This window comes from Rhinoderma darwinii, chromosome 5 (assembly GCF_050947455.1).
Source record: "Rhinoderma darwinii isolate aRhiDar2 chromosome 5, aRhiDar2.hap1, whole genome shotgun sequence".
In the NCBI taxonomy this organism is placed as follows: domain Eukaryota; kingdom Metazoa; phylum Chordata; class Amphibia; order Anura; family Rhinodermatidae; genus Rhinoderma; species Rhinoderma darwinii.
In genome coordinates, this window is record NC_134691.1 from 200,153,697 (window position 1) to 200,169,280 (window position 15,584).

The 15,584-nt window shown below is 42.2% G+C and overlaps 1 protein-coding gene across 1 annotated transcript in view; it reads right to left on the reverse strand.

Moving 5' to 3' along the window:
- Positions 1-364: 364 nt before the first annotated feature.
- Positions 365-15,584, reverse strand: part of MOCOS (molybdenum cofactor sulfurase) — a 442,257-nt gene continuing 427,037 nt past the window's right edge. The window contains exons 14-15 of the mRNA XM_075828507.1: positions 6,085-6,189; positions 365-1,262 (exon numbers count right to left, since the gene is read on the reverse strand). Of these exons, the coding sequence (XP_075684622.1) occupies positions 1,143-1,262; positions 6,085-6,189 (225 nt within the window). The 3' untranslated portion in view covers positions 365-1,142. The remainder of the gene's footprint in view (positions 1,263-6,084; positions 6,190-15,584) is intronic.

Genomic DNA, 15,584 nt, shown 5'->3' on the forward strand with positions numbered 1-15,584 from the left:
AATTAACGCCTCTGTGCCTTCCTCCATCTAACAGCAGCCACGGAACTAAATTCATATACATACACAAACTCGGTATCCTGTACCTTTTGTCTGAGTTTCTGACCTAGTTGACCTCGCTGACGTTTAGTATGATTAATTAATTAAGTGAGGATACAGCGAAGATATGCTTTCATTGCATCCCATTCCATACATTTCTCAACAGAGTTGTGATTAAAAGTATTTGATAGGGGCAGTTTCTATACAGGAGCCAATTATCACACTAAGCTTCCAGCCCCTAATAGCAACAGGCCCAGTCTCTGGTACTGTGGATTCCACTAGAAGAGAGGAGTAAACCAAAACACTATGCATCAAATAATTAGCCTTTATTACCAAATGATACATTAAAATATACTATCATATTAGCATAAGTTGTTTAAAAAGTTAGCGTCCATTTAAAAGCAGCAAAACTATGTAGTGGCACATTATAGTTAGAAGAAGACTTCATGCCAGTCTGGCTCAGCTGGAAAAGACGGAGAATGCGAACGACTACAATTAAAAAGGCATCCCCTGTGAGTCACCCCTAGTAACTAGTGCCCCAAATGTTTCCAGCGCTGGATATTAATTGTCTAAATGATTTTTTATAAAACACATATATCTAATAGAACTACAAGTAACATGAAGTGAAACCTTGCTAGGGTATGATAAGTGTAGCAGTGCATCTAACCATTGTAGTTTGTCATTGCATATGTTTTTCTGTTTATTTTGTGAACTATAAGTATTATTTCTGTACTGCTAATGCTGCAAGTCTTACAACAAACATGGTCTTTATAAATTAAGGGCATGAATTTATTTATTTGATAGGAATCCATTATTCTCTGTTGTTACCAGTCTGACAAGGGCAGATGCAATGGAAAGGGAGAATAAAATCTGCAACATATATAGACCAACACTAAGATTGACCTATTACTAAGATATTCTATGTGACTAATTTCTAATAATTCTATTGTTTGTGTTCTTTACATACATTTTCCCGATAAAGACATATGCACAAAAAAACAAACAATTCTAAAAGCTCTTCACTAGCAGGCATGTTTCTTAAATATAGCTATATTCTTTTGCAGCATTTGGTTTGACCTGTACATCATTGATTCTTCATTGTTTTTTCATTGTTTAGAGGAATCTTCAGCAGGACCTCTAAGTGTGAAAGAAACCTCTGAGCCGACTGTGAGCAAAGATGGGTATGAGGAACATGGTGAATTTAGAAGGTACATTCCAAAAGTAGTCTGAAAAATAATAGTGAAATAGGTTATAAGTGCATCTGTTTATATAGCTTACAGAAAGAGCAGGTAAACACATTGGTGCACATACAGTGAAGGAAATAAGTATTTGATCCCTTGCTGATTTTGTAAGTTTGACCACTGTCAAAGACATGAACAGTCTAGAATTTTTAGGCTCGGTTAATTTTACCAGTGAGAGATAGATTATATTTAAAAAAAAAAAGAAAATCACATTGTCAAAATTATATATATTTATTTGCATTGTGCACAGAGAAATAAGTATTTGATCCTTTTGGCAAACAAGACTTAATACTTGGTGGCAAAACCCTTGTTGGCAAGCACAGCAGTCAGACATTTTTTGTAGTCGATGATGAGGTTTGCACACATGTTAGATGGAATTTTGGCCCACTCCTCTTTGCAGATCATCTGTAAATCATTAAGATTTCGAGGCTGTCGCTTGGCAACTGGGATCTTCAGCTCCCTCCATAAGTTTTCGATGGGATTAAGGTCTGGAGACTGGCTAGGCCACTCCATGACCTTAATGTGCTTCTTTTTGAGCCACTCCTTTGTTGCCTTGGCTGTATGTTTCGGGTCATTGTCGTGCTGGAAGACCCAGCCACGAGCCATTTTTAATGTCCTGGTGGAGGGAAGGAGGTTGTCACTCAGGATTTGACGGTACATGGCTCCATCCATTCTCCCATTGATGTGGTGAAGTAGTCCTGTGCCCTTAGCAGAGAAACACCCCCAAAACATAATGTTTCCACCTCCATGCTTGACAGTGGGGATGGTGTTCTTTGGGCTATAGGCAGCATTTCTCTTCCTCCAAACACGGCGAGTTGAGTTAATGCCAAAGAGCTCAATTTTAGTCTCATCTGACCACAGCACCTTCTCCTAATCACTCTCAGAAGCATCCAGATGTTCATTTGCAAACTTTAGACAAGCCTGTACATGTGCCTTCTTGAGCAGGGGGACCTTGCAGGTACTGTAGGATTTTAATCCATTACGGCGTAATGTGTTACCAATGGTTTTCTTGGTGACTGTGGTCCCAGCTGCCTTGAGATCATTAACAAGTTCCCCCCGTGTAGTTTTTGGCTGAGCTCTCACCTTCCTCAGGATCAAGGATACCCCACGAGGTGAGATTTTGCATGGAGCCCCAGATCGATGTCGATTGACAGTCATTTTGTATGTCTTCCATTTTCTTACTATTGCACCAACAGTTTTCTCCTTCTCACCCAGCGTCTTACTTATGGTTTTGTAGCCCATTCCAGCCTTGTGCAGGTCTATGATCTTGTCCCTGACATCCTTAGAAAGCTCTTTGGTCTGGCCCATGTTGTAGAGGTTAGAGTCAGACTGATTAATTGAGTCTGTGGACATGAGTATTTTATACAGGTGACCATTTAAGACAGCTGTCTTTAATGCAGGCACCAAGTTGATTTGAAGCGTGTAACTGGTCTGGAGGAGGCTGAACTCTTAATGGTTGGTAGGGGATCAAATACTTATTTCTCTGTGCACAATGCAAATAAATATATATAATTTTGACAATGTGATTTTTTTTTTTTTTTTTTAATATAATCTATCTCTCACTGGTAAAATTAACCTAGCCTAAAAATTCTAGACTGTTCATGTCTTTGACAGTGGTCAAACTTACAAAATCAGCAAGGGATTAAATACTTATTTCCTTCACTGTATATGAAGACTAACAAAGAACTGAGCAGTACAACTGACGAACTAGTGTAGCATGTGTCGTATTTCCTAAAATTGCACACACATTTGGGGAATAAGGCCGGTTTGTATCTTTCACTTTACAAAAGTGTTTGTAAATCTGAACCACTTAAGGACGCTGAATATATTGGGCCTTCAGTGAATTTTTTAATCTACGTCTTTCAAGAGCTCCAACTTTTTTATTTTTCAATTGCCAAAGCTGTAGCATAGATTGTTTTTTGCGGGACGAGTTGTAGTTTTTATTGCCACAATCTTATAATTTAATGGCTAACTTGTCTTATTTTTTTTTTGGGGGGATGGAAAAAAGTAAAACAGCCATTTGGCTATGGTTTTTTTGTGTTTTTGTTTTTTTTATGCCATGCGCCGTGTGTTATACATAATATTTTAGATTTATTCTATAGGTCAGTATGATTACGGAGATACCAAATTGTTTCTTTTATTTTTTTGCTACTTTTGCAGAATAAATACATGTTTTACAGAAAAAAAAATGTTGTGACGCCACATTCTGAGGCCCACCGCTTTTGCATTCTTCCGCCAACGTAGCCATATGAGGGCTTGTTTTTTCCAAGTCGGTTTTTTCTTTTTTTGGCACCATTTTGGGGTACATAAAATGTATTGTTTGACTTTCATAAATTTGTTAATGGAAGAGAGGGCTGATTCAGACGTGCGTGGCGTTTTTGCGCACGCAAAACACGCAGCGTTTTGTCTGCGCAAAAGCCACTTACCTGCTCCGTGAGGCAACATCATATGATGCGCGGCTGCGTACTTTTCGCGCAGCCGTCATCATTATGACACGCCATTCGGATGTTTGTAAACAGAAAAGCACGTGGTGCTTTTCTGTTTACATTCATCCTTTTGACAGCTGGTGCGCGAAACAGGCAGTTCGCACGGAAGTGCTTCTGTGCGACCTGCGTGGTTTTCACGCACCCATTGACTTCAATGGGTGCGTGATGCGCAAAATACCATGTCGCGCTTTTTGCGCAGCGGACAAACACTGCGCAAAAAGCACGGACTGTCTGTACAGCCCCATAGACTTGTATTGGTCTGTGCGTGGTGCGTGAAAACCACGCGGCCCGCACGGACGCAATACACGTTCGTGTGAATCCAGCCAAATGGTGAAGAAAAAATAAGCAATTCTGCCTTTATCTTTCTGATTTTTTACACGCCATATGCAATATGGTATAAATAATGTGTTATACCACCATTTTCTGACAAAAAATAAATTGTTATTTGTGTCAGAAAAAGTGGTGGGGCACTTCATAAATATGATGTAATTGCACTGGTAAATCTCACCCGGTGTTTCTTAATTACATCCGGTAATATATTATTTGTCTTTGTATTACCTGTGTAATGATACTGTATATAAATATGTGAAGATTAGATGGATTACGTCTTCACCAGTGGGATATCTGTACAGTCTATTACATATGCAATTTTTTTGTCCAAAATCCAGTATTCCCCATTTCATTGCATTATCTAGTATATAAAAGCTCATTCAGCCAATTGTGGTGCTGATCTTGAGAACTGAAACTAAGGTATAGGGGGAATCAAGCACTGTTTAAGGAACCTGATCGACTGTATTATACCTGGTGCAGTGCATAAGAGGGTGATTAATAACACACGGATTCAAAGAACACCACAGACAAAATCCCTGTATCATGTACCGACCCAGCGGCCCTACACTAGGCATCACAAATGAGGAGAGATTTATTAATACTGTACAGTCCTAAAGATAAACCGTATACAACTAGACCAGACAGGCCGAAACTGTACCAAATTTATCACAGTGTGCACAGTGACACTGTTCTCTTCCAAATACCATATCACGGCTGGATTTCTTAAGATCAATATTTTGTGCCAAAAAAATGGTGCACACTGTTAACAAACTTATTGTGACTCCTCATAGTTAAGCCCCTTTTTCTAGACACTTCAAAAGTAGGAAAGTGCAAAAAGTGTCTAAAACACAATTAAACGCCATCCATATACAACACTTTTTTGGTGCAATTTGTGCCACAATTCTTGTGCATTTCGCTTAGTAAATCTCCCCCAGTGTATCAGTTTCGCCTGGAGTGTTCCTTTAAAGGCTGCTATAATGTGGCATGCAATAATGGTTGGGGTTTTATCATGTTTTTCGTGTTGGTTTTCACATTCATTTCATGCAGCGTTAAAACCACAATTTTGTAGCTGTAGTACTTACACGTGGTACTGCGATGTGGTTTTCCATAGAAACATTTTCTTAGACCTGCTTCTAATATCTTATCAAAGCCACTGTATTCACTTGCATATTTTATCTAGTTTTTTTGTAGTGAATAAATGGTGGAGATTTCTGCCTCACAAATACCAATGCATATGCAAGTAACTATAGTGGCATTTGTGTCTTCTACACTGCTCCCTGAAAAACAGAGCTTCTCTTTGCTTTAGACCAGGGCCTCTCAATCTTTTCCTACTGTGGCTTCACCCGCAAGGACATGGTGATCTCTGGGCCTCACTATTGCTCATAGTCCATGTCATTAGTTTTAAAAATCAACTTATTTTATCTTAAAATGTGTCTCCCAAACTCAGTAATACATTAAAATACACACACAAGGGGTCAGTTATGTTGCTAGACAAGAAATTGCTGCAGCCAGAGAATGACTGGGTGGCATATTATAACTTGTATTAAAATTGTCTGATAAGCTGCGCCTCACCAACAACTTGGCACCAGTGAGGTCCGCTCACAGTTTAAGAAGCTATGAGGATTAGAATGTATATAGATGTAATAGAAGAGCAAAGTGTGCCTCTCCCAGTCTCGCAGCTGATTGTCGGGGGACTTTCATGTGAGAAAGGACTCCTGAGGATTCCAGAGAGAAAGAAAAAGTCTTGTTTGAGAGGAGACAAGACTGTGATAGCACCTGACACATGAGCCCTCAGCATCACTAAGTCACTGAGGGCTCAAGAAAATACAATCCAAAACATTTTCCTGCTTAGTTACTTGCTTAGGTTTCAATGTTGAAAAAGCTTCCTAAAAATTTATACTTTGCAAGAAAACATTAGGGGCAAAAATACAAGGCCATAAGGGAACTATATTGAGTATTTAAGCTAGAGTTGCCTTTGAGGTTATATTTACCTTTCCTTCTCTGCTGTACGATAGCGTTTGAAATATTTCTCTCTTCTTTTCACCAGTTGTCTGATTAATACAGATTATTTGGCATCTAGTGCATTTTCCTGAAACCTAAAAGAAGCATTAAGTAGAAATAGTAAGTTAATTCTCTTATAGGATATGTAAAATGTGATTACATTTGTTTTCCTCATGATATTTTTTCAGATATAAAGATTAGGTTTCTCATTAAAACCATCGATAACTGATAAGTAGTTATTTGTGATGCTATACTTAACCACAGTGAATGCTTGTAACATGCCCATGGGCAATAAGAAGCACCACGTCCTTTCTTCACACATACATTACTATTAGTAAGAATATTTAGTCAAATCCTGTTCGATCCATGTTACATAACAACTAAACAGCTAATTTCCTGCATTACATTTATTAGTATTTGTAACAATATAAAGCCTCTGACTCTCAGTTTTCATATCTGACATTAGCACCCATTGGGGCAGATTTACGGTTATGGATGCATGTGTGTTTTTTTATTTTTTTTTTGCACCCAAATTTGGTGCATTTTTGGTCACATTTACAAATTTATTTATTTATTTTTTGCAGAAATTTATTTTTAATCTAATTTTTGTAATACAGAAGGTTTTACCAGAGAAGTGCAACTCAATATTTATTGCCCAGATACTGTAGTTCTAAAAAATATCCCCCATGTGGCCCTAGCGTGCTACTGGACTAAAGCACAGGATTTTGGAGCCTCCTTTTTATTAGGATATATTTTAGGCACCATGTCAGGTTTGAAGAGCTCTTGGGAAACTACACCCCTCAAGGAATTTATCTAGGGGGAAAATTAGCATTTTGACTCCACAGGTGTTTCACAGAAATTATTGGAAGTAGGCCGTGAAAATGAAAATCGACATGTTTTCAAAGAAAATGTAGGTTTAGCTACTTTTTTTTTATTTCCACAAAGCCTAAAGGAGAGAAAGCACCACAACATTTGTAAAGCAATTTCTCCCGAGTAAAACAATACCCCATATGTGGTCCTAAACGCCTGTATGGAGACAGGGCAGGGCTTAAAACGGAAAGAGCACCATTGGGCTTCTGGAGCTCAAATTTAGCAGAAATGGTTTGCGGAGCCAATGTCACATTGATGTAGATTTAGATCAACATTTTTCATTTTCATAAGGAATAAAGAAGAAAAAGCCCCCCAACATTTGTAAAGTAATTTCTCCCGTGTATGGTAACACCCCAAATGTGGTTATAAACTGATGTTTACATATATGGGAGGCTTCAGAAGAAGAGAAGTGGTATTTGACTTTTGGAGTGTAGATTTTGCAGGAATGGTTTGCGGATGCCATGTCGCATTCGCAAAAAAACCCTGATGTACCAAAAAAAAGTGACCCCATTTTAGAAACGACACCCCTAAAGGCATTTATCAAGGGTTGTAGTGAGAATTTAGACCCCACAGGTGTTTTTCAGATATTAATATGCAGTGTATGATGCAGAGTAAAAATTTCAATTTTTCCAGTGATCTGCCTATTCACCGCACAATATAGTGTGCCCAGCTTGTGCCACTGGAGAATCTAAGCCCATAAATTGTTAAGCGGGTTCTCCCAGGTATGGTAATGTCTTACTTCTGGACGTAAACTGCTTTTTGGGCAAACTGTAGGGCTAAGAATTGAAGAACCGCCATTTGGAGCATGGATTTTGCTTGGTAGTAGGTTTGTTTGGAGTTTTACTGGCATTTCAGTTTATAATGTGGGGGCATATGTAATCTGTGCAAAGTACATCAGGAAATAATAAGAGGGTATAATGGGGTAAATAATACAATTATCCATAGATGTGTGGTACGCTGTGAAAGCAATCTGTTATGCACAGGCCAGTGTCACACTAATAAACGGTTTACTTTCTTATCCCGGTTTTGTAACACAGCATTTTTTGGAGACTTTTTCTCTTTTGTAGTTTGGGAAATTTAGCTGGGAAAATGTTGTGCTGGTATAATATGGGCGCCCTCGCTTCCAGCATTTGTGCTATATCCCTTCCTAGTTCCTACATACTATGGCCCTGAAACGGAAAGAATGTTCCCCTCCGATCTGCACATCGGGTTGTTTTTTCATCATCGCATTACTAGTGTCATAACTTTTTTATTTTTCGGTTGATGGAGCTGTGTGTGTGCTCGTTTTTTGCGAGACAAGCCGTAGATTTTATTGGTATCATTTTGGGACACATACAACTTTTTGATCACTTTTTATTTAATTTTATGGAATAGGAAATTACCAAAAACAAGCAATTGTGGAATAGTTTTTTATTGTTTTTTTTCTTCAGCATTTACTGTGCGCCAATAATTACATTATTCTGCGGGTCGATACGATTTAGGCAATACCAAATTTATATAGTTTTTTTTAATGTAATGCAGCTTTTGCACAATAAAATCACTTTCTAAACAATTATGCTACCTGAATCTTAGACAGCGTTAGCATATCTGCCCCCTTATTTCTTAAACAGGATTTCCACTCAAACTTGCTATATAGTCTGTTAAATAGGTTTAAAATATTGCCATCTTACAGATCTACTGTTCAATTGCCATTTCGCTGAAGTGACAAGAAATTGTCACTTTGCAAGAAATTGCAGCACAGTTCAATTCACTTGAATGGGACAACGCTGCAATATCATGCACAGACGCTAGAAAAGTAACTGCGTGTGCAACTACGTAAAGCCTGGAACCCAAGGTAAACAATGAAAATGCTGTAGCTCTCACAAAAGCGATGTGGCTCCTTCAAACATTTGATTGGTGGGGTTGCCGAGAGTCGAACCCACAAATGATCTAATATTGATAGCCTATCTTAAGGATAGGCCAACAATTCTTAAAGTCTGGATAACCCCATCAAGGATTATAAGAAAAGGTACAATGCACACCAGAAGTCGTTATAGAAAAATCGATTTTTAATATTAGTAATTATGCCAGTATAAGTGCGACGTTTCGGTCATGTGTCTGACCTTCACAGTCGCACTTATACTGGCATAATTACTAATATTAAAAATCTATCTTTGGATAACGACTTCTGGTGTGCATTGTACCTTTTCTTACACTATACGGGTTGGGCCCCTACACATGCACCCATACGAAGACCTAGTGCGGCCTGAACACCTTCAAACTCATCAAGGGTTAATTACATTTGATTGTGATAGGGAAACTTTGAGAGTAAGTATAGCCCGATGAATTTTCAGTTTTTAGATTTTGTAGAGTTTTTGTAAGTTTTTACACTATAATTATTAACTATCAGTTGTAACTGACAAAAATTTATATACTGCAATAAAATACCGAACACAGTGTACTGCATGCTAATAAAAGGGTACAACTCTCCAGAAGTTTTAGAAATTTTAAGTAAGGTTTAATTCACAGGAGCGTATTTAACGTCCATATTCTGCTCGTTGTAACAAGCAGAGAAACTCACTGCATGCGCTATTTCTTTCTGTTTTTGCAGATGACATCCCCCCAGAAGTCAATGGGTGCGTTAAAAAAATGGACAGAACATAGATGACACCCGTGTGCTGTCAGTTTTTTAAGGAGCTGTTGCTAAAGAAAAAATTAAGTAAAACCAGGAAGTACTAGCAGACTGTCACGTTGGGTACGTGGACCCACTGGACCGTACCGCCTTGACGGTATGGCAGCTAACCAACAGGACACAGTCTATAGTTCGTATAGTGTACCTGTGGTAGCTCAGACAGTAGCAGGACAGGCTCGGCTGGGACTAGGCAAAAGGTAAGCACCAAGCGTGGTGTAGCAGGACAGGCGTGGTATACAGCACAGCACGACTTCAGCTCAACACGGTACTTGACCAGGATAGCACGGGATACAGGTTACAGGTAGCAGGAACCGGAAATACTGGGAACTGGAAAACACTTAGGAGACCATTTGCTTAGACAGACTAGGGTAACGACAACAAGGCTCAGGCAACGGAGGACAGGGCTGGACCCCTGTTATAGTTCAGGGCTCATGGGCTAATTCTGTACTTAATTTCAGGTACCCGGTCGGGAGAAGTGGAAGTGAGCGCTGGCGTCTCCTGAGGAGGAGATGGGGACCAGCGCTCACAGTTGGCTGCGGGCGTCAGGAGGTGAGTGAGCCTGATGGCCCGCAGCCATGGGCATGACAGTATCCCCCCCACTTACGCCCTCTCCTTTTGGGGCCAGAACGAGAGAGAAACTTCTTCAGGAGTGTAGGTGCATTGAGGTTCTCTTCTGGCTCCCAGGACCACTCTTCAGGATCAAACCCCTTCCAATCCACCAAATAAAATGTTCTTCCACCCACTCTCTTGGTGTCCAGGATCTCCTTAACTTCAAAAGTCTCTGATGAACCGCTGGGAGCCACTGTAGGAGTGGAAGTCTTGGAGTAGTGGTTCAAGATCACCGGCTTCAGAAGGGAGGCATGTAAGGAGTTGGGGATCTTGAGTTTAGGAGGCAGCCGAAGCTTGTAGAAAACAGGGTTGATTTGTTGCAAAATCTCGAAGGGTCCAAGGAACCTGGGAGCAAACTTGCACGATGGTACCCTCAGCTGGATATTTCTAGAGGACAGCCAGACCTTAGTGCCTGGAAGGAACTGGGGAGGCTCTTGTCTTCTTGTGTCTGCCTTTCTCTTCATGCGGTCGACCACCAGCAGAATAGAAGATCGAGTCTGCTGCCAGATCTGTAGAAAGTCCCTGAATGCAGAGTCAGCTACAGGCATCTGGGACGTAGTGGAAACAGGAAGAGGTATTTGAGGGTGTTGGTCATAGACAATGAAGAATGGACTCTTAGCGGTGGACTCACTAGTGTGGTTGTTGTAGGAGAACTCTGCCCAAGGAAGCAGCTGCATCCAGTCATCATGCTGCCTGGAGATAAAGTGTCATAGATAGTTCTCCATAATCTGGTTTATTCTCTAGACTTGACCATAGGACTGGAGATGGTAGGCAGAGGAAAAGTCCAACTTCACACCGAGGAGTACGCAGATGGCTCTCCAGAACTTTGAGGTGAACTGAACCCCCCAATCCGACACAATATGTAGAGGCAAGCCGTGCAGACAGAAGATGTGTTGGACAAAGAGATTGGCTAGTCGGAAAGCGGACGGTAGGCCCGTCAGTGTAACGAAATGAGCCATCTTGGAAAATCGGTCCATCAACACCCAGACCACACTGCAACCAGCAGAGAGAGGCAGGTTCGTGACAAAGTCTATAGCAATATGTTGCCAGGGGGCATCGGGCACAGGCAGCGGCTGTAATAGGCCTGCCGGTTTGGAGTGGGGTACTTTATTTGATGTGCACACCGTGCAGGAGGAGACAAAGTCTGTGATGTCTTTGGGCAGCATGGGCCACCAGAACTGACGAGCAATCAGGTTTCGGGTCTTACGGACACCCGCCAATTTGGAACTGTGTCCCCAGTGGAGGATTCTTCTTCTGTTAGCCAGATGCACAAAAGTCCTCCCCAGGGGAATGTCTCTAACTTGCAGAAGGTTGACAGGGTGATGCAGGACAGGTTAATGATACTCTGTGGAGACTCCATAGTGTTCTCTGTCTCGAATGACCTGGACAAGGCATCGGCCCTCACATTCTTGTCGGCCGGACGGTAATGGAGCTCAAACTGGAACCGGGCAAAGAACAGCGACCACCTGGCCTGACGGGGATTCAGTCGTTGGGCCGTCTGGAGATAAGTGAGATTCTTGTGGTCCGTAAATATCAAGATGGAATGAACTGCGCCCTCTAATAGATGTCTCCAGTCCTCAAGAGCAAATTTGATGGCCAGTAACTCCCGATCCCCAATCGAGTAGTTGCGTTCTGCGGAAGAGAAGAGCTTACAATAATAGCCACATACCATTGACTTGCCCTTGGAACCTTTCTGGAAAAAAGTGCACCAGAACCAACAGAGGAGGCGTCCACCTCCAACGAGAACTGTCGAGAAAACATCTGGATGATGGAGGATAGAGGCTGACGTGAAGGCACTCTTCAGGCTATTAAATGAGGCCTCTGCTTTTGGAGTCCACACCTTGGCGTTCATGCTTTTCTTGGTGAGGGTAGAGATAGGAGATGTCAGTGAGGAGAAGTTCGGAATGAACTGTCTGTAGAAATTGGCGAATCCCAGGAATTTTTGTATGGCCCTCAAGCCTTGAGGGCGTGGCCATTCCAGGACAGACTTTACCTTTTCAGGATATCTTGAGGCCTTGATTCGAGATAACGTAGCCCAGGAAGGATAGAGCATCTTTCACGAACTAGGTTGATAGGACAGTCATACACCCGGTGTGGGGGCAGCGTCTCCGCCTCTTTCTAGCTGAGGACATCCGAAAATGCAAAATAATGACCGGGCAATCCTGCCAAGGACCGAGGCAGAGTAGACTTAGCCGAACGATTCTGTACCTGGCAACGGTTGTGGCACTCGGGGCCCCACTGGAGAACCTCTCCAGAATTCCAGTCCAGGACCGGAGCATGTAGTCGGAGCCAGGGCAGGTCCAGCAGCACAGGCTTGATGGCTTTAGCCAGGACAAAGAATGAGAGGAACTCGGAGTGGAGGGCTCCCACTTGGAGCCTCAGCGGTTTGGTCACAGCTATAATTGGGTCTGGCAGCTGTAGTCCATTCACAGATGCAACCATTATTGGCCTCTTCAGGGGGTTAGTGGGCAATTGGAGAAGATCCACCAGGTCTCTACGAATGAAATTAGCAGCGGATCCAGAGTCCAGATACGCAGAGACCTGATGAGACCCATAATTAAGACGAAAGTCCTTCTTTACCCAAGGTTGTCTCTCCCCCCAACCCTAGGCTCTGGGGCTTTTGGAGACACAGACGCACAAGATGGCCTACAAAGCAACAATATAGACAGAGTCCCGAGGTGCGTCTGTGTTGTCTCTCCTGGGTAGACCGCTTAATCTGGTCTGTTCTCACAGACTCCTTAGGAGGATCAGCATCAGAGGACAGCAGGGGTTGCTGCAAAGTAGGAACCGGACTAGGGAGTCCTCCCTCCTGACGAGCTTCTTGGAACCATTCTCGGATCCTTATATCAATCTGGGCGGCCAAAAGGATGAGGTCAGCCAGCATAGACGGTAGATCCTGGGCGGCAAGCTCGTCCTTAATCTTAGGAGACAGTCCCTGCCAGAATATAGACACCAGGGCCTCATTGTTCCACAACAGTTCTCCCGCCAGGGTGCGGAAGTGGATGGCGTACTCGCCCACGGAGGTGTCTCCCTGGCATAGGTTCAGCAAGGAGGCGGCTGCAGACGAGACTCGTCCAGGCTCCTCAAACACCATGCAAAATGTCCGTAGGAGCCCCTGGAAGTCACAGGTCTCTGGTCCTTGTCTCTCCCAGATAGGGTTTGCCCATGCAAGGCCCATGCAAGGGCCTTGCCAGTGAGGAGAGAGACGATGAAAGCGACCCTTGCGACATCAGACGAAAATGCCCTTGCACACAGGCTAAAGTGGATCTGGCACCGGTTCAAAAATCCATGGCAGATCCTTGCGTCTCCATCATAGTGGTCAGGAAGTGGCAAAGAAAATCGGGGATCAGCACTGCCAGGAGGTGTAGTCGGAGGATCAGTACTGCCAGGAGGTGTAGTAGGAGGATAAGCAGCTTGCACCTCCAGCCGACGTGCAATAATGTTCAAAGTCTGGAGGAGTTGGTCCTGTTGAGACTGGAGGTCTAGCATATTAGCCCAGGGCTCATGGGCTAATTCTGTACTTAATTTCAGGTGCGCGCGCTGACCCTATAAGAGTGGGCATGAGCGTGCGCGTGTACCCTATGGGACAAGGCCGGGAGAAGCGGAAGTGAGCGCTGGCGTCTCCTGCGGAGGAGATGGGGACCAGCGCTCACAGTTCCATGGCGTCAGGAGGTGAGTGAGCCTGACGGCCCATGGCCATGGGCATGACACAGATCAGTGTGGACCAGCTAGTAGTTAAAAAGATGGAGACAGGTAGAATAAAATTAGCATCATATTGAGCGATGCCAAGGTCAATGGATGTTGAAAAGCTGATCACTTTGGTACAGGAGAGGCTAGAGCTGTGGGACACTAAGGTGGATGCATATCATGACCGCATCAAGAAAGACGCAGCATGGGTGGCCATCGCAAAGGACCTGTTACATCTACAATGGTTAAGTTGCCGGCCTTCAGTGAGAGCAAAAATTGGTAAATTCAACCATAGTTGTACCCCTACCTTCACCATAATTAAAATAGATGCCCCTTTAATCTATTTCCGCTATGCGCCCCTGATAGAGCTGGTGTCACCGTAAAAGACCCCTTTAACCTAAAACTTGATAAAAATAAACATAATGCTTATATTTATAGTGACTCAAAAAAGTAGTCATCTAAAGGTTAAAAAAAAAAGTTTTGACCAAGTGATACACAACTGATCTCGACAACGCAACGCAAGCACAAACCAGCCTGTGTAAGGGTAAAAGGCCCACATTTCTAATATACTATCCATCCCACGTTGTATAAAACATTTAATCACTTTATCCAGGCTGACTGTAACCTTTTTTTATAGACATGCTTGTCTTAAGAGCAAGCAATAAAATGGCCCAGTTAGATAAATATAAAATAATCCAGTCAATTCTCCTAGAAAAGCATAGCATGAGGTATGCTGACGAAATATTCCCTTACAGGTTTTAAACCGTTTCCAATAAGCTGAGCAGAGAATAGCGCACACTGCACATTTTTTGTACTGTGATATCCTATTCAGTCAGCAGTGTTCGGTATTCTGGGGTGAAATATCAGCAAAATACAGAACAAATAAAGCTGCTTAAAAGATCTGTGTAAGACGGTAGGATGTCTGCAAAACAAACGCTAAAGTCTCAAGCAACATTTTTTCAATTTCCTGTTATATAATTTATCCTTTATGCTTATAACATGCCCATAAATAAGTTTCTGTCAAGGAGTTTTGGAATCATAACTTTCCGTTCCCTCTTGACACATCAAATAACGATTTTCCTGTCGCTTCTGCATTTCTTAGACTGTTATCTTCACTTGATTTTTTTGAAGCGCAAAAAATATGTTCTGTACAACTTTGTCAGATAAAGCTAGCGCTTTCATTTATATTCTCTTTCCATTCATATCTTGTTACCATTCTTACACCACATTACAATACACATTTTTTCAAAAGAAGCCTGTGCACTTCACATATAGAAAATACTATCAGTGAATACTATCACTGAAAAGGATAATAAATCCTTCTGTTTCAAAATGCTATTAAAGTGTAGGAAAGACTAATATAAGGAAGTCCCCGAACAGCAATTTCCTAATATATTCTTACTACTAAACTTATTCATGTGCTCTGCCCATATCTTAAAGGGGTTGTCCGGGCATGGGGTGATTTTTAAGACTGATGACCTATCTACAGGATAGGTCATTAATATATGATCAGTGGGGTCCGACACCCGGACCCTGCACCGATCAGCTGTTCCGGCAGTTGAATAGGAGCAGAGCTGCAGCATGGTTGCTATACAGTGGTTGGAGCAATTTGCTCCCGGCACCGACAACTGCATAACTTCCGGGGCCAGAGGC